Raw genomic sequence first — 20,369 nt, 5'->3', positions numbered from 1 at the left:
CAACCAACTATTGTTATATCACTTGATCATTTGAGGCTAGATGGACGGTCAACTATGAAGAACAAAAATGACATGAATACAGTTCAATGGTTCGGAGCCAAACTGGACTTGACTGTTATTGGTTCGGAGCCAAACTGGACTTGACTGTTATTGGTACTTGATATGGTAAACGTGTCAACTGGAAACATTCTCCAAACTAAATAATTTTTTTGTACAAGAGGAAGAACTACATTCCCCATTCCATCGGATCCTGGTAGTGCTGCATGACTTTAATTGGGATCAGAATTTTCTGGGATAAATAAGTCTGAATTAGTGGGAACGGATCGGACCTGGCTAACGAGATATCCTCTTGTTGGCAATTCAATAGTAAGTTAAATAGCATAACAAATGATTTACACAAAAAAATGTGATTCTACAAAGCACAAATAGAGAGCATTTTATATCACAAAGGCGATCTTCCCTGATAAACATATTAATGGTGATTTACAGCATAAAGATAGCGAAATCAACAATGGTTTAGAACTAAGAACAATAGAGATTGAGACGAACCATAATAGTGATTTACACTGCAGTTATACTGCAATATAAACTGGAGAATGTTCGCTTTTTTCAACCGAAGGAAAGAAACAGCTGCTTCACCAGCGGTATCGTTTATCGGGCTGGCGGTCACTTAACCTGCTGCAGTAAGAGTCGACGAAGTTGGGCTGGTCGATGACCACCGTCCACCCGGTTTCTGTGCCTCGATCCCCTTCTGAATCGTCCGACGCTGCATGGCCCTGCTTCTGCCACGTGGCGACACTTCCACTGCTGCAAGAATCCAGGGGAGTTTGGTCATGTTCGCCGCTCGCTAGCTCCAGCAGCAGATAAGCAAGAAGGAAGCAGCGAAAGGGGGCAGCTGTGGTGGAACAGAGCCATGGTTGACTGCCTTTGCTACTCCGCAAGGGCCCGCCCGGCATTCCATTCGTCCTTGTTCGACTCTGTAAGCCTTCCTCTCTTTCTGTTTTTCTCGGCGAGCTTGGTAGAAGAAATTTGACGGGGTGGTTGTTCAAAATTTGGAGACCATTTTCAGAGTTTTCATGGTTTCGGAATTGGATGTTTGCTGAGACTGGGTTATGCAGGTAAATAGTTTATACCCACAAAAATTCAGAGGCAGAAGGGATCGAATCGGTAGAATTTGTGCCATTTTCTGGAGACCCAAGAACAGCGTGCAAGTCCAGGAATTGGATTTCTCTCTCGGAACCTTTACGATTAATCGGACACCTCAGGATGTAAGCTTTTTCTTGCAGGAATTTCTTGTTTTTCTCCCCAAATTTGTCCAGGAGGATCGGGCCCTTCGTTTTGATGTTGTGGTAGTGATCCTTAGGGAGCCTCGGTCAATGGGGTAGAGGAACCTTGCACTGTTTCATTCTCGATTTGTCCGTCGATCTCGGAGATCGACGCTGCAGAATGGGATGTCTGTGCAATGGATGCGACGGGCCACGACAAATTTAACCCATTCCTTTCTCATGGATTCCTTTCGAGCTTAGAGGAGACTGGTTGTGCTGTGAAGGTAAGTGGGATTCCTTCCTTGACAGGATTTTTAGTCAATTTCGTATTAATGTTGATGTCTGGATTTATCAAATGAATCGCGGCTGACCATGAAACGACAAACTTCAATAAGCTCCTCGTCTTAGTAGATTGGTTTGTGCCACGTTGTGGTTTGATGTTGCCTATATGATTATGTTAGCGAGAGGATTTTTCTAACTTAATTATGATTTATCTACTTCAGGAAACTGGATGGATGCCGCAGCACATAGTTGCAAGAGATCAACATCAGAATATCCTAGGTGTTGCTCCAGTCTACCTTAAAAGGTTTTAAAGCGACAATACCATGGCGGATTTGACCTTCTCATCTTCCATATTTAAGTTTTATACTCTAGCTGATATGTTTATGTTGACATTTGCAGCCACTCATATGGGGAGTTTGTCTTTGATCATTCATGGGCTGATGCTTACTACAGATTTGGCATTGATTACTATCCAAAATTACAATGTTGTGTGCCATTTACACCAGTAACAGGTCAACGAATATTAATTCGAAACACTTGGTGCAAAGACCAAATCTTTGGAAAATTTATTACTACAATGAAGGCACTGGCTGATAAGGTACTTGGAGAAAGAAAATATTCTTTATAACCTTCTGATTTCTGCTCTTCTTTAATGCTGTTCTGGTTTCTCACGTTGCAATACATTGTTTTCTATCGAGGTGTTCAACATTCTTCTGAACTTCTGTTGTTATCAGAAGAACTTTGTTTTGTCGCCCTAATGGCCTCTAAATTTTTTGTTGTCATGATTTCATGCAGTACACATAGAATGTACTTCCAGAAATCGGCATTTCTTTTCTAGTTTTCAGTTCTTTTTAGGATGCTTATCATGAAAATGCTGCATATGAAAGCCTATACAATATCTCCTTATTTTCAAGTGTATTATCGATAAATGCAGACCTAGCCTGTAGGAACAAAATCTTTGTTGGTTATGTGAGGCTTGATTATGTTCATCAACTTTAATTATTGTTCTATATGTTTTTTCATAACAGACTGCTCTTTGTTGGAATACAAATACTCTTACCTCCTGCAGTTATAATTTTGCAGTAGATGTAACACAACTTTTATGCCATTTTAGTTGCAGGTTTCATCATTGCATGTGACATTTCCATCTGAAAATGAATGGCACGGGATGAAGAAGGATGGATTCCTACAACGAATAGGAATGCAATACCATTGGACAAACCGTAATTATAAAAGGTGATGGCTTTTCTCCTTCGTCAATGTTTTACTTTATTAATGAGTGGGACATGCAAACATTCCATTATCATAGACTATGTTGGCCAAATTAATCGTCTAATATACTGGGCAATAGTCATCATGCATTTGGGTGAAAGATATGACTCGAGCATTCAGTTACCTTACATATTAGTGCCCATAATACTGCCATGCCATAATATGCATTTTATTTGGCATTTTTTCTACCCACCTGTAGCAATGAATTGTTGAGTACCCTGCTGCCAAGGCTAGCTTAGAGAAGCAAATTTCCTCTCTTGCAGTTTAGTTCCAGTGAAACACTTTTATTATCAGTATGTTCCTTTTACTAATTACTAAAGTGTGTTATTTTAGATATTCCATATAAGAACTTCTTCCTCTTCTATCACAGAAGTAGTAATGGACCTTTTTACTTTTACAGTTTTGATGAGTTCCTGATGGATATGAAACAGAGCAAAAGAAAAAACATACGCCAGGAGCGCAAAAAGGTTAGCATAAGTTGTTCATAAAAGAAAACAAGTGTTCATGTCACCTAGAAGCTTAGATAAGTTGTCTTTTTTTTTTTTGTAATAAGCGGTCATAGGTGTTTCTGCGTCTTGAATTCCTAATTGCCAGTATTTTTTCTTTAAGACCAGAAGCGCTTATGAGAGGCAGTTGTAGCACTTTTGTTGGTTTTGTTTTCAAAACTGCTTTATCCTCCTATCAGTGACATTTTCAAAATTTGATGCTTACACACACACACACACACACAGAGAGAGAGAGAGAGAGAGAGAGAGAGAGAGAGAGAGAGAGAGAGAGAGAGAGAGAGAGAGCTGGTTTTGTGCACCATCTTAGGTGAAAGAACAAGGGAGGCCACTTAGGCTCCATAGTTGTGAGCAGGAAAAAGGGTGGCACTTATTTAGTGCACGAATCTGGAACTTGGGGTTGCATCCTGTCAAAATGGGTATGCAAGAATCTAGACAAGGCTGCATACTTTTCTCTCCTGTTTTGATATATTAGCTTTCAGGTTACAATTTACAGCAAATCTATTGTCATATCTGCACAGTTGAGTCCAATGTTATAAAAGGTGTAGCGTATCGCGTATCGGTCGGGCTGACCTATACGCTGTATCGTAACGTATCGTAAACGTAGCGTAGCGTATCGTAAAATTAATTTTTAAATTTTAAAAAATATTTAAAAATCAGAAAAAAATAGAGAAAATTTATTAAAAATATGAAAAAATAAACAAAAAATCAGAAATCAAGAAAAATATATTCAAATATAAAAAAGATCATCATACATAAGGAACATTCATGTGTGTCAACAACACATTCAAAAATTAGAAATTAGATATTCAAAATAACATAATAAGCATCCATCACAATTTTAAACTTGAAAATTTTATAGAATCTTAAGACTTAGAGTTTTAGGACTTAGAGTTTTAGGACTTATATTACATCACAATTTTACAAGTTCAAAACATATAGTTATCAACTTATCATCTTTCATGATTTAACGATAATATTTTCCAAATCGATGAATCATTGGTTATTTTTTATGAAAATGTACAAAATCTTTCCCTCCTACGTCTCTTGGAGTCTTTAAATACAAGAAGAGAGAGAGGGAGGAGTGTTTAAACTTTAAAAAATAAAAAAATTTGTGTTTTAACCCGTATCGTACGATACGGGGGTGTATCGTCCGTATCGTACGATACGGCCCCCGTATCGCACGTATCGTGCGATACGTGTACAATACGGACGCGTATCGTCTTTAAACAGCGTATCGTATAGGTTTTCTTGACCTATACGATACGTATCGTACGATACGCGTCCGTATCGTACGATACGGATAACATTGGTTGAGTCAATTGAATCACCATAAACTGGACGGATCTTGTTTTACCCCTATCAGGTTCTCAAATATTCATAAAAGTTGGCCATGAATATTTTTTTTATATTCTTTCTTTTAGTGAGTCTGTTTCACTTATTATTTTTTTTCCATACAGATTTCAGCTCAGAATTTGAAACTGAAACGGCTTCGTGGTGATGAAATCAAGGTATATTATAGATCAGCTACAAAACCAAACTGGAAAACTTTTCTTATATTGATTCTGCTGCATCTGTTTTTTTATCTTGGATTTTCTGGTCTGCTAATTTGGCCTCCTTGTGAACTTGGTATTGTCTTTTTCCACTTGCACTTTTAAGAAATTATGTGGAATCCTTGGAGGGTTGCAATCCATTCGATGCAAATCGCAACATGGCATTCTTGTTAATATATGTTTATTGTTTAGTTCTATGTTGCACTTTTAACCTGACAACTTGGTAGTGTAAATGTTCTTTTTCTTTCCAATTGTGCATAGTCCAGTCAATTACTGAGACCAGGGGCTCAACTACTCAAAATTAGATGTCTTGCCAGCTCGTCCAGGTCTAATGTCCTCCCCCACCCCAGTCTCTTTTTAATTTTGAAAGTTTCTTGGCTTTGTTGTCACTGGAGCATCATTTTGATCATTATACTGATGCTCTTTCAGTAGATTCTGGAGGCGCATAATCATTTGAAGGTTAGACACATTGAAATGTTTGACTTTGACCCACTTGCTAGTACTGATGAAAAGTGTTAGTGCTTGTATTTATTCTATTTTGACTTTTGAGGAATGGTCATGGGACCTGTTTATAACCTTTATTCATATTTTATTTTGAGCTCCAATTTTCTTGTTTCTTTGTTCATATGGCATATGAATGGAGGTTCTAATTTTATGTACGTTGATTTGTAGAAGTCTCTAATGTGAAGGACATGAAAAAGACAGTTTTGCAAATTGTAGCTTTGCAAGTCCTTTCCTTTCCCATTTTCAGTGCTCAGTGGTCATGACAAAAGCCATTACATATGTTCTTGATAACAGGCTAAGCATTGGGATTGCTTCTACAAATTCTACAGGAACACCACTGATAACAAGTTAAGCCAAAAGTTAAACTTTGTTGTTGTGTTTGATTGTTATTTTAATTCCAAATTTTATGCTTTTCCTGTCTTTAGCTTTTGTTACTATATGTGTCTGTAATCTCCTGATTATACTAATGTTTTCTTTAGTGACTGTCTTATTAAATTGAGTTGCTTATGTATTCCTTTTTCTGCATGAAGACTTTAGTTTGGTTATGTTTTCTCAAGCCTGTTTCCTTACTATGGCAGTATGACCTTGATCAGCATGCCTGGATACTTGTGGGCTCCTTTCTTAGAAAGATTAGATACGTATCTATTCCTGTGACTTTGTGTAGCTTCATATGTTTGTCATCTGCCAGTTGGTGTCTATCTTGGACAACCATGAATGCTAGTTGATACAAGTTGCTGCTCAAAATTGAAACTTTTATTCCTTGATAAATTTGTTCTTTCTTCTTTGGCTCCACTGGTTAAGTTAAAAACAATCTATTATATATTCTGAAATGTCAAAAACAAAATATTGATTGGGTCTGATGTTCGATACATGCTTATAAATCTAAGGGAAGGTATTGGACATAGTCATGAGTGCATAAAGAAAAACATTATATGGAAAAATATAAGCATGATTCACAAAGTGAAAACTTTGTCTCAAGTAGGACCATCTAGAGAAGAGCAGAATAAGAAAACATGCTTCCACTGCCCAATATTTTGATACTGGTACTCAAATGGCATCGCAGTGCCAACATCATTTACATGCTCTTTTAACACATGGAGATGGAAATGGCTTCTGCTGGTCTGCTGTGATTAGCTGTATGCTCTGAGTAGCTGCTATATAATGGTCAAGGATTTGTGCCCATGCTTGTCATTCTTTTATTTTCAATCTAGCTACTGTTACACTTACTAAGGCTAGATATTTTGGAGACAGGGCAACATGCCTCAGCCTCGGCCCAATAGACTTTATTTTCAGTCATTTGTTTATGCATTTTGTTTTGTATGGAAAGTAAAATATCAAACTGTATGTAGGTGGGGAAGAGCTTTTCTTACAAGGGACTTCTTTCACACCATGGCATCAAGGATGGGAGACAAAGTTTTACTGGTTCTTGCTGAAGATGAGGGTGAACCTGTTGCAGGAGCCCTTAATCTTATTGGAGGTGATACTCTGTTTGGTCGGTTGTGGGGTTGCTTACCGAGTGCATACTATCCAAGTTTGCATTTTGAAGCTTGTTATTACCAGGTAATAGTCCAGTAACATGTTTCAACTTTTGAGCCTGTTGCAGTGATAAATTTCCAAAATATGCCTCGTGGAGCTTGTAATTGAAAATTCAGGTATATTGTTACACTAATTTGGAAAGGTCTGGGTCCTTAGAGAACAGTTACATGCACTAAAATCTCCAAAAATTTTCCTTGTTATGAGAAATAAAACATGGAGGTGGAATTTTCCTGTGTGAACATCTGCTATAAGTTAGGCGTATCTGAGTTTTGTAATTATGCATATTCCCCAGGAAATTTCCTTTTTATTAATTTTGTTGACTTGTAGCTGTTTGGACTCAGGCCACAACCTAGTTTAGCTTAAAGGAAAAAGAGAGGAAAAAAAAAACGGAGAATGATTTGGTGGAAAATGCATCTAATGTTCATGTAATGGGTTTCCTCATTACCTTTTCACCTGGATCTGTCATTAACATTTAGAAAATGCCACAGGCAATAGAGGCAGCTATTGAGATGAATTTAGCTAAAGTAGAGGCTGGAGCTCAAGGAGAACATAAGATTCAAAGGGGCTACCTTCCTGTCACAACGTACAGCTGTCACTATATTTTGGATGAAGAATTTAGAACAGCAATTCAAGAGTTTTTAGTACGCGAAACAAATCAGGTATCGTTGAGCATTTTGTTTGTAATTCCTTTGCTGAAAAATGAATGACATATGTTGGAATGGAGTATCAGTGTATGGATGATTCTTACAGAGTGGCCTTCTTAGTCATGCTTTCTCCATTTCCTGAAAAAATTCAGTTGAATGGCAGATGCTTCTTAGTCATCGTGTTAGATCTCAGATGTCATAACTAAAAACAACAGGTGTTTTCTGTGGGGTTCTAGTCCATTTGATCTCATGAAAACAACCGGTGCTTTAATTTTTTTGGTTGTTCTAGTCCCATTTGTTAAGATCCATGCACAAGGTCAATCTTCTATAAAGAGTTTTGCTTGACTGTGGGTATCTTAGAGTTGGTCTTTTTCTGTAATTGTGGTTGGTTTAGTATTCTGACCTACTGCTTTCTCACTTTTGTGCAGATTAAACACGTAATACAAATTTTGAATGATACTGGACCCTTCAAGGAAGATTTGCAGTTATAGCGAAGAACTCACCAGCATTGCTTACATATACAGAAATAGTGCCACGGAGACAAATATTGATGTCCATATTGCATTAAAAAAAATTCCCTATTGTATATTTCTAAAGTTAGGGGAGAACGTTTTGATATTAACCTTAGAAAACTGTAATTGGGTAGAAAAATTAGGAAGAAGTATACAGACTGTTCTGCCTAGACCATCAAAGCCTGAACGTTAAAATCTACATCATTCATGGTATCAGGATTATGTTAGGTAGCAAATGTATCGATTTATCATCTTACACTGATTATTACTCAAAAAGTTACCATATATACAGAAACGTTGGCATGATCTAATCTGCTATTCCTTGGCTAATCAGATATTTCAACTATGCACAAGCTATGGTTATTTTGTAAGCTGCATGTCTAAGAACAGCAAAATGTTATTGGCCAATGCGTCTCATTTTCTGTTGCCCTTCACAGTTTCTGTCTGCATTTAGGCCATCTTTAATCATAAAAGAAACTTACATTGTGCATTGCGCGAGGCACTGTTGTTTGAAGTTTTTGACGGTGAAAATCACGAGTATGCAGTTCATTTATATGGGAACGTGATCCCGTTCTGTAAAGTAAGAGACAAGCCGATGAGATAACTCTTCAAAATATCTATCAGTCATAGATTCCTTCATTTAGTTGTTAGTGCATTCTCTAGCAAAAGCAAATGTATGGTCCACCTTGCTGGGCGATGCTTGAATTGGATTAGTGGGTGGTCATAGTCATCTTATCGTCACTCTATAGAGTCATACATGAGATTTTCACCTCATATGTCTCTTCATTCAATTCTTTGGAAGCAATTGGATCCTTTTCATCGTTTAGAGAAGTTTGTCCCGTTTTCCACATTGTCCTAACAAGTAAAACCAATTCAGTCAATATTTTTATGGTTCAATTGAACGGTCTCCATTTTGGTTATGATCAAGGGAGAAGGTCATATTACGAAATCAGGAGTATTGATATATTAAGACTACGCCTGGGCGACCACAGGTCAACATGGCTATGAACTGCTTCTTCATATAACGCACATCTTGGACAACTAAAGAGAAGAGGCACAGGCAAGAGTAGCCGCTTAACAAGGAACTCGTGCAGAAATTAACGTTACAAGGAAATTTCGCGAGTCCCATTTCCATCGAAGTTGGTTCCATGGTCTAGTGGTTAGGACATTGGACTCTGAATCCAGTAACCCGAGTTCAAATCTCGGTGGAACCTTTCCCGTTTATCCTCTCTCCGTTTTTGACTACGCCATTATTTTCCTGCCGCAGGTCGCTACTAATATTTTTCTCTCCAAGTGGAAGTGGACCTTTAATTTACACGCAATTCCAACCACTCCCCCTTCTAGTTTCCACAACTTGCGCGAAGAAAAGGCAGTCTCTTCCAGAAAGCCAGTTTTTCTTTGCCTAATTAACTGGTCTACGTATCATTAGCCATCCTTAGGGATGCAAAACAAGACTAGTTCAGATCTAGCGTCTGTAGAGGTTTTACCACTTTGGCAATCTTGAATCTGATTTCGGATACTATGTTTTTCCTTCTTTCGCTCTCCCTTTCTTTTTTTGGTTTTCAACCTCTCCATGTATTTACTTCTTTCTCTTCCTCTCTCCTCTTTTTCGTTCTAAAAAAACTCTGCGTGTATTTTCACTGTGTCAGATTGGACCTGTTTATAAAAGATAAGAACACCGTCTTGTACTTAATCTGACTTCTCTGGAGTCGAACCATGTATATCCCTACTCTCTGCTCTCTCTCTCTCTCTCTCTCTGTGATAATGGGATTTGGCAACCTTTTTTGGCCACTGTTTCTTGCGGATCATAAGCTCAACTTCCTGTCAAAGTGAAGTGCTTGTTCGTAGTTATGAAAAAAATGAAAAAGTTACACAGGTTCAAAGAAAAAAGATGCACATGTACTATTCTTTTCTGAACATTTCCAAGCTTTTAACTTGGCTGCCACATTACGAGAAAAGCAAACTAAGTGAACCTTTTAAAGTTTTGTTCTAGAAGCAATAACATTTCCTTTCCCAAATTTTTAGATGAGTATCGGATTCTTTGTTCTCCATGTGAACATATATGCTCCCGTTCTTTAAGTTCAAAGGAAATCCCAGACCTGAACTCCCTTGAAAGTTGACATCAGCAAGATGTTCTTTAGTTGTATCCAGAGCTCATAAGTATACACATTTAACTCCAACATTCTGTAAAAAACGACACCATGACTACCTCCATGAGAACCGCAGCCTTTGCCACTATCTCAACAACCCCATTTAAGTCTTATCTCTATGTGAACTAGATCCCTATATGTGAGCCCTGTCAAATATAATGCATATTAGATTCTAAGCCCTGTAAAAGCTGCTGATTATGAATTCATATATTTTCAAATTACCTGCAGGAAGACCTATAAAAAACTTGTAATATGTAGTTCACATGCTTGGTATATTCTGAGATTCAAATGTAATGTAAAACCTGTCAAAACTGCAGATTCAGAAGTCATATATTTTCAGATGAGTTGAAGGGATACCTGTAAAAAACCATATCCTTCTCTGCAGCAGCCCATGAAACCAGTCTTGTAAATATCGGTTTCCATCTTGTATCGAGAACTTTATCGATGCACTGTGTTCGCCAATATGCATCGATCGGCTCGTATCAGGCCATATATGCCACAATAAGTAAAGAACAGAAAGTGTAATTATTATATTGGCTGATAAGAGATAGAAACCACTGGATGTACTTCTTACCTTTATCTTTTTACAGAGTTAGATTTATAAAATTTGAACCGTGAGTATCGGTCTGGCAACCAGAGTCCTGTTCATTGTACTAAATCCGATTTAATATTTTAAGCATTCAGAAGACGTACTCTTCCTGTTCTTTGTATCTTTTTTTACGTCATCCGCGACAGAAGTTCACCGCTGAAGCAGTGATAAGTAAATGCCTATCCCTCACTTTTTTGCTGCAGTGTTTAACTGTATCAATTGCACAAAGAAAGAGAAAGAATCAAGGGGATATTCCACGCTCTTTGGTGCTATCTTCTTTTTCTTTCTTCCTTGGTATTATGTCATGGAAATTTTTCAATTATATTGATCTTTTGGCTCCTAATTTGAAAAAACTGAGCATAATGTTTGTTGACATGGATCAAACCTTTACTGACAAGAAGCAGAAAAAAAAAAAAAACAAAACTTTGAGGTTAAGGACTTGTTCTGAAAAGCATGTAATCTTGCCATCCTTCAAGCTGCATTTGTTTTTCTCCCACAGAAAGGAATCACCGCTGCTTTCAATTTGTTCGAACTTTTTTTTAAAACTCGAACTGGAAATTTATTCCAGTAGGAGCTGTGTTCACCATACCAAAGGGGGGGAGTTGAGATCTTCGAGCTAAAGAAAGTTAATGGTCTGCCAGATAATGATAAAAATATCACTAATATTTTACTATTAGCATTATAATACGGTCTTCTACACTAGCTTCAATGCTAAAACTAGGTTTCTGATTTGATTTCAGCATCGACTGAACTCGCATCAATCTGATAAGAATCTGCCTAACCTCAGCTTGCTTTTTGCAATGCAGAAAAAGAAAGATAATCTGTCATAGGAGTAACAGTACAAATTGGCTTCCAATCAGCAATAATGTCACAACGGTAAGAATGGGCTTTTAATAAGCACTGCCCAACAAAAGTAAGAATTGGCTTCCAATCAGCAGTAAATGTCATAACAGTAAGAATGGGTTCCTAATCAGCAATGCCCAATAAAAGATCACGCGCCATATCAGAGAAAATTTCAGAAACATGAGGCCCACTTTTGAAATCAACGCCGACTGAAGAAAACAATTCATGCGTTTCTATTCACTGTGTTGTCAAGCAGAGAAATGGGCAGGCAGGTGAAAGGTGAAAAAGAAAGGGAGAAGGCATGGGATGGGACCCGCTTGGCCTGAAAGAGTTGCAGTGGTAAATGCAAGTTCAGTTGCTCAGCAATGTAGCAGTACTTTGGTTTATCCCACTGTTAACGGAATGGGAGGACTCTGCATGTTACTTTACTGCCAAACTTGGAGAAATCTTTTACTGTGAAAGAAATTGGCCCCGGAATTAGCGGGCGAGAAGAAGAGAACACACAGACCCACTTGGTGACAAGGGCAGAGAGAGAGAGAGAGAGAGAGAGAGATCATGTTTCTTGGCTCTGTCTGATAAGAATAAATGTCTGTGCCTTTCTTTGTCCCCTGTTGCATTGGAGACTTCTCTTTCTTTGATGGCAATATTTCATAGGGTAGAGGGCACATCTAATTTTTTGTTTTCTTTTTCTTTTTCCCTAAATGTTTTAAGCCAGGACACTGAAGATCAATAAATTTAAGCAGAAGGTTTTATGGGATTTTTAACACATGGTTTTGAGCTTAACTGACAGTTAGCTAAGTCACTAAGTATGTGGCCTTTCAAAAGGTGAGAAATGATAAATAAATAGATGATCACAAAGATGTTGTAGGTCTGACTACCTGGTCTTCAAATAAAGAATGGCTTTTCTTGTTTTTTGTTTTTCTTTTTTTGTTTTGTTTTTCTGTCTTAACCATGATACTGTGCTATGCAGCAACGACTGTGAAGGCTGCCAAAAGAGGCGACCTATTGATACGCCGAAACTTTATTTAAAAATTACTGGTTTAATTTTAAAAACTCAGTATAGATCCGATACCCTGCAAATCAATAGTGGCTTCAAATTGCTTCAGTCGAGATACCTTTGATTCTTATGCACATGGGGCGCTCTCTTATTTTATATATATATATATATATATATATATATATATATATATATCTAATTGAATTACAAAAATTATTGTTTTACAAAATAACCAAACATTATGGGCTCCGCATCAGGGCTTTCTGTGGGAGCAAAATTCCATTGATTTCCATGCTAAAGTCACTGCACCTTCCTTGTTTGAGTAACGGCGGGAAGGGTCTTGAGCATCTTCATGCAGTGATTTCATCACCCAAATAAAATGAAACCCTGACAGCTACAGTTTTTACTCGAACAGCTTATCTCTATTTCAACTTCAGCGCCTAAACCCAGTCACATATAATTGGTAGGAAAATAGGAGTTAAAATTAGAGTGGTAATAATTGAGCTCTGTGATGGCAAGAAGGAAAAAGGCACAGAGGGGAGTGAGGGGATCCAATACTTATTTGCTTCTTATAACGTTGGAAGTCAAAGAGTTAAGAGGGCGAAGGCAGGTGCGGGCAATTGCCCACACTAAGCCATTAAAAAAAAACATAATTTTATATCGAGACTTTAGGGAAATTTTTCTAATTTACATGTTGATGCTCTTTAAAAATTTAAAGTTTATTGTTAGTGCCTCTTAACCAGAAATTTCTGGCTCTATCCTTTTCAGGGGGTACAGAGTTAATGGGGTCTCATTCTCATGCAGGTTCTTGGCGTCCCAAACCTAAACAAGTTTTCTTGGTTTCAATGTCATTCGCCATTGCCAACTTCCTTTAATGGGTAGAGAAGAGAGAGAGAGAGAGAGAGTATCTTTCTTAGCTTTGAAAGGATGGGGGTTGGCTGCTATGGAGATTTTGGACAGTATCTTTCTTAGCTTTGAAAGGATGGGGGTTGGCTGCCATGGAGATTTTGGACACAGGGTATACACTCCACCTTTCTCATATCTCCCCACTTTCCATCTCCAACTGTTTCAACCAAAGGCAATAAACAAGTGGCACCATTTGCAACTGGTATTGGATGGATCACATGAAGAGAGAGAGAGAGAGAGAGAGAGAGAGATGCTTTTGGCCCCAAACGTTGACAAGAGAAAATGAACAAAAGAGGGGTCCAAGTTTGTGAAAAAAGGGAGAGCAGCGCCAGGGAATCAGCAGTGAGAAGCTATTAAGCTCGAAACATTGATTACATGTTAAAAAAAGTAAATCATGGTGATGATGATAACACAGTGCGTTGGATCTGCACCTTCACTGTGCTGACAGAATCTGCATGCACATGCGGGAACACCTTAGGCTTTAGGTACCATAATTGTGGAAACTTTTCTGCCCATAGGAGTCACTTGCATTGGAAGCAACTTCTTGTCTTTTATGATGACCTACCACTCATGCTTTCTATGTGGTGGAGTCAGAAAATTCTTGGTAAGGAACAGTAGTTATAAAAATTTTTAAATTTTTAACAAGCACCAAGATGCAAAACTAAAATATCGATATAAAAATAATCATTTTTTGTTGGTCTGTATGGGCAAGTGCCCACACAGTGCCTAAATGTATTGATACGAGAAAACAGAAGCAAAATGAAAGTGAAGAAATTACAGAAGCGGAGGCTTGCAGAGAAAGTGACAGATGTGCCATTAGTGGAACTGAGAGAGAGAATCTGGTTAAAGAAGAAACTGAGAAGCACTTTTCCTACAATGGAAGAGTTGCACTTGGAATATTTAGCAGCCATGCTTTGGAGAACCAAAAACGCACTCACAGAGTGAAACTTGCTTCCACTTTCCCATGATCAGGAGAGAGCTCAGTGATTAATTTTCATAATGCAAAATACAATTACATGTACGCAGAGAACAAAGGAAAAAAAAAGGAAAGAAAAGAAAAGAAAGGCTAAAAAAGATGGAAGCTCAATCCCCCAATATTACACTCCACATACACCGAGATAAATACACACAACAGGAAACCAATGATGCCTAAAACAAAATCCCTTCTTCCATAGAAATAGAGTGGAAGCAGTTGAGGGATACTGGAGGTAGCCTAGTGTTTAGTTAGAGAGAAGGCAGGGTGGTGCAGGACCAAGACAAAGTGCTTCAGGCAACGGCTACGCCTGTAAGGCGTGGTCGTCTCTCTGTTTCATTTTCAGGTAATATATCCGGGGGTAGCTTTCTCTTCTTGGTGGCCTTCGCTGTTGAAGTTGCAGGTCTTGCATAGCTTCTCAGTTTGTTGACATGTGCTAGTTGAAGAGGCTTGAGGATGAAGTCTTCAGCTCCTTCTGACAGGCACCTAAATGCAGAACAACATGAAGCAGATTCTTTCAGCCCTGAACACAAGCTCAAGAGTTGATGGTACTTCTAGTTATCTTATTCCAAATTTGTCGAACAGTTACCTCTTAATCCTCTGAGGCTCGTTCTCAGATGACATTATAACCACAGGAATTGATTTCAGCCGACTGTGTTCCTGAGATTTCGAACAAGACAAAAAAGTCAGGCTGAAAATAAAAGAAGAAACTAATTCCAAATATCGGAGAACAGGAAAATTTCCAAAAGCCATATCACCTTAACCATCTTCAGAAGATCGTAGCCGGTCATTTCAGGCATACAGTAGTCGGTGAGGATGATATCGATTTGATTATCCTACAAAATAAGAAGAAAGAAAATTAATATACGAGTTACAAAAATGAATTTACAAAATCAAACAATCAATTTTTTGGCAAATGAATGCTCCTGGTACATGATGGTTCCACTTCCATCTTTGTAGATATTTTAAATCAGTAGACAGAGTCCTGTCATCAGCAGTAAATGGTACACACTGACATCTCATGAAAAGAATAAGACGCATAGTACAGCTGCCATGGCTGATTATTAAAGTTCAACAGTGGCTCAGAGGTGAGGACTTCCAAACTTGTTACATGGAAACAGATAAAATTTCTCACATAATTTCATTGGTACCACACTGGTCACGTTGGAGTTTATCTGAAAGAACATATTAGAGATACCCATGAAGATCAGCTACGGAAGGACCAAAATGGCAGTAAAACATAGGTCTTTCGAACACGGTAAAACATTGAACACCAGTCAACCTTCAAGTAGTTTGTAGAAAGAGTACCAATAATACAGGTAATAAGCTTTATTCGAAGACTCCATAATAGTTGAGACAGCAACTAACAGGAAGAGAGGCAACTAATATAGGAAGAGAATGAATGTATTTACACTAGTATTAGTTGGGCCGTCGACTTCCTCATTCAAACCAAGAACTTCCATGGCCTTCTTGGCGCTATCAACAGAAGTGACTGAAAAAAGAAGGGCAAATTAGAGCAGTACAGAAGGATGAAACGCCAGAAATGAACCTGCAGGCATTCTCCACATCCAGAGGAGATAAATAAATAAGGGTACATACAGACATGGTTAAAATAAAAAGGACAAAAAGAAAATGAAACACACTAAAGAAAAAGAAAAAGAAAAAGAAAAAGAAAAAGCCAATAAGATGAACCTCAAACGAACAGAAAACAAATGAAAAATAAGAAACTGGCAGATTGTGAAAAATATTAGGTGATGAATCTGGAGCAAACGCAGGTTCCAGCATAACCCCATAAGAAATAAGACCCCCACTCAGGAGGCACCAATGAAACTCTCAAAACAGTTTCGTAGAACAGCGTTTTCTGGAGAGAGCCGAGGAAAACATTTTATGGTCCTTAAAAAACAAACAGCCATCTGTTACCATTAGAATCAAGAAGTAAAATTGAAAAATACAAATAAAAAACAGAAAAACTTGACCAGAACTCCAGTTCAGACGAAGAGTGCATGTGAAAAACCTCATACTGCATGTACTTTTTATATTCGCTATTATAGAAAGAAATGATTTCACGGAAGAGTATCTTAACCATTTAAAGGCCAGCCTCAGCATAAAGAAAGAGGAGAAGAAAGGAAAGTGCATCTTCACATGGCCAGGGAAAGGGAAAACAGGACAAACGAGGCCAGATTTTCTTATTTTGCAGTTATAGAAACCGACACCCAGAAGAAAGAAAAGGAACAACGACGACAACTCTAAATTATGGGAAACAGAAAAGCCATAAAGCCCAAACTTAACTTTCATTCGTATAACCCTTAGAAACCAACACAGAAACGAGAGGAAAAGGGCTAAGAACGAAACACAAATGAATCGGAAAGGTGGACAACAGAGACCCCACAAAGGCCAAACCTCGCATTTCCCTCATATTACCAGTGAAACCAGAACTGAAACAACAAGAAAAGGAGCAAAAGCGGATTTAGATTTACTCTGTGAAAGAAGCAGAACCAATCGATGCCTAACTTCAGACCACTGTGAAGAGCTTAACGTAAGACAAGAAGAAAAGGAACACCAAAAAAACCAAACAGCAAAATAAAGAAGAACAGAACACGCAGATTTTCTTCACCACCATAAAATCAAGAATTGAAAAGGGAGACAAAGAGACACCCACATAAGGAAATGACGAGTTCTAGCAACAGGGCGTCAAGGACGTTAGAGATTAAGCGTACCCTTGAAGAGTCCGCCGGATTTGAGGATCTTCTCGACAATTTTCCGGTCAATGAGGCAGTCATCAACGGCCAAGACATGAAGGCAAGGTGGCGACAGCGTGCTGTCAGTCATGGCTGCTCTGTCCTCACTCCTCCTTCCCCACCTGACCTCCCTTCCCCCGGTTTCCCTTGCTTTCCGTCCTATACTACAACCACAGCAGAACCACGCAGTTTGATGTACATCCATTAAATATTCCCTCCCCTCCTTTTCCTCATAGAGTAGCCCTCCTCCTTTCTCTCTCTCTCCTCGTCCTCCCCATTTTGCTTCTCTCTCTCTTTCTCTTTCTTGAGATATGAGACATTGGAAGAGAAACATGCATTTGTAGAGCAGAGCGCAATTTGACTTAAATTAATGCAGAAAGAAAGAGAGAGAATGAGAGATAGAGAAAGGTTATAATATCCCTGAAAGAGGAGGAGATTATAATATCCCTGACTTTGTTCTGTAATATGAAGAGAGAGAAAGATGTCCCCACATGCTGGATATTGCAAGATCTGCAGGAGGTTGACATGGACTTCCCAGTTATGGAATGGCAGCAATGCCCTCTCGTTCTGCCTAGCTTCAGTCAACTCAGAGTAGCCCTGGTCTTTGACTTCACTGATCTTGCCTGACTCACTTGTGTCTGGTCCATAGAACTACGCCGGAAAATTGGGCACGGCCTGCTGCCGGCCGGATTCGTAGCCTATAAACTGCGGTCTAAACTCTTTGTCCGGTACCCTGTTGAACAGATCGTCCGTTGCGTTTCAGCTCTCAAATCAGCAATTCAATCTAAAATTTATTAATTTAGAACATAGTGATGTTTTATTTCACATTACTTTTATTTTAAATACGAAAAACTAGTTTTAGTCAGTTCCTTTCTTTTATATATATATATATATATATAAAAGAATGTGAAATTCTCTACCCGTCTGGATGATCCGTCCATGACCCAGCACTTGTGCCAAGAAGTAATTTTAGTTAACGTTAACTGATACTTGGAGGAGCCTGATTGGATCTGGGTGTGGATCCATTTGGATGTAGGGAAGCATTGGCTCGGGATTCTGTATAAGAGTCAGATCACATGCACTCCTGATCAGCATCATCAACATCAAATCACTGTCATGTGGAACGTCATCTCAGAGGATCAGCTGCCATTCCGTGACTCGCTTCCTGATTTGGATCTCTGGTGAAGACCAATGGCGCTGCCAATTTGGATTTGATAAGAGGGTTTTTTTTGTCATTTTGGGATTGATTGAACTCATTTTCTATATATACATGTAAAGAGAAAAAGTAAATTCTCTCTCTCTCTCTCTCTCTCTCAGTATGAAATAGAACCCATTATGAGATGTCCATTATATATATATATATATATATATATGAAAATTGGTAGACATCAAATTAGGTCTGAAAAAAAACCAAATGTTTTAAATATGATGTTTAAAGTTTTTTTTTAGTCTAACTTTCCCGATAAGATTTTAGAATTATTTGATGTAAAACATATAGTATATACTAAATTGACCAATTCTGGACTTTAATAGTGTCTTTATAAAAGAAAAAGAGAATGGCTCCCATAAGATCAATATTTTGATAATAGAAAAAACTACACTTTTCTTAAAAATAACTTGAATCAAAACATGTTTTATACCAAAATAATTTCCTTAAGTATATAAGGATGTACATATTTTATTTAAGATATATTTTTTTTTACAAAAAATTAAAGAGTTTGGTTTTTGTTCCTTCCTGACTTAACTGTTTGGTTTGTACCAATTTCTCTATCTCTTTCTTCAAAACATTTAAGGTTAAACATGTTTTCTTCTAACCATTAAAAATTAACAGCTCTTATAGCACAAAATTTTAACTGTGAAAATAATCAAGAACTTTCAGTAAAACAATTCTAATTAAAATATACTCCACACTTTATATATATATATATATATATATATATATATATATATATATATATAATTTGGTAGACCTAAACAAATAAGGGAAAAAATGTGTGAACCGTTACTATAACATCACTTTATGTGTAGTTGTTATAGCAGCTGTTCTAATATAGAAATATACCTAGCCTGGTTTCTATTTTGAGCATAATCGTTTTATAACACTAAATGAATCTTTACCATGGCCTTTCTAACCCAACTAACTACACTTTGTCTAGTGAGGTATTGCATAAACTACTTTCTTTGACCACTTGGGTCTTGGTTCGGCCATATTTAAAGTCAGCGTAATGCTCAAATTATCTTCGAAGGGGTTCGCACAATGGTTGGGGTGAGGGCTGCTAGGCAATCTATCATCTCCATTTCAAATTTCATGAGCATCAATCTTTTGTGCGGCACGACACCCAAAAACACCGAAAGCATACCATCTACCATAGATGAATGAGGGGTCGAGTGGAGGCTTGAACTTTCTACTGTGCTGTGGAAAACCCTGCTCACCCAAAGTTAACACTCAAATGTACCGCAACAACTTGCGTATGATACATGTGCAGTTGCGACCAACCAATGGGTGTACCCATCTTTTTGCTGCCTCGAGTTGGTCATCTTAGTTGATGGATATGGTGGAATGACACGGTGAAGCCTGACATTCAAACTTACTGTTCCATCTAGGAATGATTCCACAAGCACAATATATGTAGTGTTATTAAAATCAACTTCAATCTGCCATTCACAATTTGGGTTTTCCTAAGGTTGCATTTGATAGCCTCAGATCTTACATCTACGGCTGCATAAAAAGTTGTGTTTTCAGAGGATCTCAATAGTATCGATTTTAAATCCATACTATATGTTAAAAACCATGAATTTAAGGTTAAAAGGGTGGCCTAATTTTGAATCCATGAAATCCTCATTCTTGCCAAAGGCATGAAATATAATGGTTGTTCACTGATGACTACATATAAAAGATATTTCTAATTAGCCATGGATTTGGTATATGTGGCCATCAAGCACAATATTCTTAGGGGGCATTTGATTATTTCAGGTTTGAAATATGTGACATATTTTTGCTGACATAGCAAAAAGAAGGAGATGAACATTTTCGTCATCCATCCATTCTGCACCGTCTGATCCAATACGATGACAGTTAAGAGAAAAATAAGAATAATAAGG

At 37.9% G+C, this 20,369-nt stretch overlaps 2 protein-coding genes, 1 long non-coding RNA gene and 1 other non-coding gene across 7 annotated transcripts; 2 read left to right on the top strand and 2 right to left on the bottom strand.

The window, feature by feature from the left end:
- The first annotated feature begins 677 nt into the window (after positions 1 to 677).
- Positions 678 to 8,382, top strand: LOC116246008 (uncharacterized). Of its 4 annotated transcripts, none has more exons than XM_031617675.2 (12): positions 678 to 979; positions 1,119 to 1,268; positions 1,364 to 1,549; positions 1,769 to 1,851; positions 1,947 to 2,145; positions 2,668 to 2,783; positions 3,220 to 3,286; positions 4,783 to 4,833; positions 5,674 to 5,726; positions 6,729 to 6,939; positions 7,404 to 7,574; positions 7,988 to 8,382. In XM_031617675.2, exons 1-12 carry the CDS (start codon positions 914 to 916, stop codon positions 8,048 to 8,050), a joined length of 1,416 nt encoding a protein of 471 aa, XP_031473535.1. In that variant the 5' UTR covers positions 678 to 913; the 3' UTR covers positions 8,051 to 8,382. The 4 variants fall into 4 exon arrangements, with proteins under 4 accessions (XP_031473535.1, XP_031473534.1, XP_031473536.1 ...); XM_031617674.2 differs by having other exon boundaries at positions 681 to 979; positions 2,662 to 2,783; XM_031617676.2 differs by lacking the exons at positions 678 to 979; positions 1,119 to 1,268 and adding an exon at positions 1,008 to 1,118 and having other exon boundaries at positions 1,287 to 1,549; positions 2,662 to 2,783.
- Positions 8,383 to 9,213: 831 nt separating this feature from the next.
- On the top strand, positions 9,214 to 9,285 carry TRNAQ-CUG (transfer RNA glutamine (anticodon CUG)). Its single transcript has one exon. It is a non-coding gene; the product is annotated as a tRNA-Gln (tRNA).
- Positions 9,286 to 9,982: 697 nt separating this feature from the next.
- On the bottom strand, positions 9,983 to 10,711 carry LOC126410137 (uncharacterized). Its single transcript, XR_007573607.1, has 3 exons — positions 10,579 to 10,711; positions 10,444 to 10,498; positions 9,983 to 10,367 (listed from the first exon to the last, which is right to left on the bottom strand). It is a non-coding gene; the product is annotated as an uncharacterized LOC126410137 (long non-coding RNA).
- A 3,810-nt stretch (positions 10,712 to 14,521) lies between these two features.
- LOC116249721 (two-component response regulator ORR9-like) lies at positions 14,522 to 17,590 on the bottom strand. Its single transcript, XM_031622947.2, has 5 exons — positions 17,247 to 17,590; positions 15,942 to 16,021; positions 15,288 to 15,365; positions 15,119 to 15,189; positions 14,522 to 15,015 (listed from the first exon to the last, which is right to left on the bottom strand). Exons 1-5 carry the CDS (start codon positions 17,470 to 17,472, stop codon positions 14,823 to 14,825), a joined length of 648 nt encoding a protein of 215 aa, XP_031478807.1. The 5' UTR covers positions 17,473 to 17,590; the 3' UTR covers positions 14,522 to 14,822.
- Between the last annotated feature and the right edge of the window lie 2,779 nt (positions 17,591 to 20,369).

Source organism: Nymphaea colorata, chromosome 1 (genome assembly GCF_008831285.2).
Source record: "Nymphaea colorata isolate Beijing-Zhang1983 chromosome 1, ASM883128v2, whole genome shotgun sequence".
Taxonomy (NCBI): domain Eukaryota; kingdom Viridiplantae; phylum Streptophyta; class Magnoliopsida; order Nymphaeales; family Nymphaeaceae; genus Nymphaea; species Nymphaea colorata.
This window is presented reverse-complemented; position numbering and strand designations above follow the sequence as displayed.

What these genes read in the sequence shown, in the direction of transcription:
- LOC116246008 (XM_031617674.2), top strand. Translation starts at nt 914, where the DNA reads ATGGTTGACTGCCTTTGCTACTCCGCAAGGGCCCGCCCGGCATTCCAT. An exon ending in AGGAACACCACTGATAACAA is followed by an intron (nt 5,727 to 6,728) that starts GTTAAGCCAAAA and finishes AACTGTATGTAG; the next exon opens with GTGGGGAAGAGCTTTTCTTA. An exon ending in TTGAAGCTTGTTATTACCAG is followed by an intron (nt 6,940 to 7,403) that starts GTAATAGTCCAG and finishes AAAATGCCACAG; the next exon opens with GCAATAGAGGCAGCTATTGA.
- LOC116249721 (XM_031622947.2), bottom strand. Translation starts at nt 17,472, where the DNA reads ATGGATGTACATCAAACTGCGTGGTTCTGCTGTGGTTGTAGTATAGGA. An exon ending in ATCCGGCGGACTCTTCAAGG is followed by an intron (nt 16,022 to 17,246) that starts GTACGCTTAATC and finishes TTCTTTTTTCAG; the next exon opens with TCACTTCTGTTGATAGCGCC. An exon ending in ATCTTCTGAAGATGGTTAAG is followed by an intron (nt 15,190 to 15,287) that starts GTGATATGGCTT and finishes TCGAAATCTCAG; the next exon opens with GAACACAGTCGGCTGAAATC.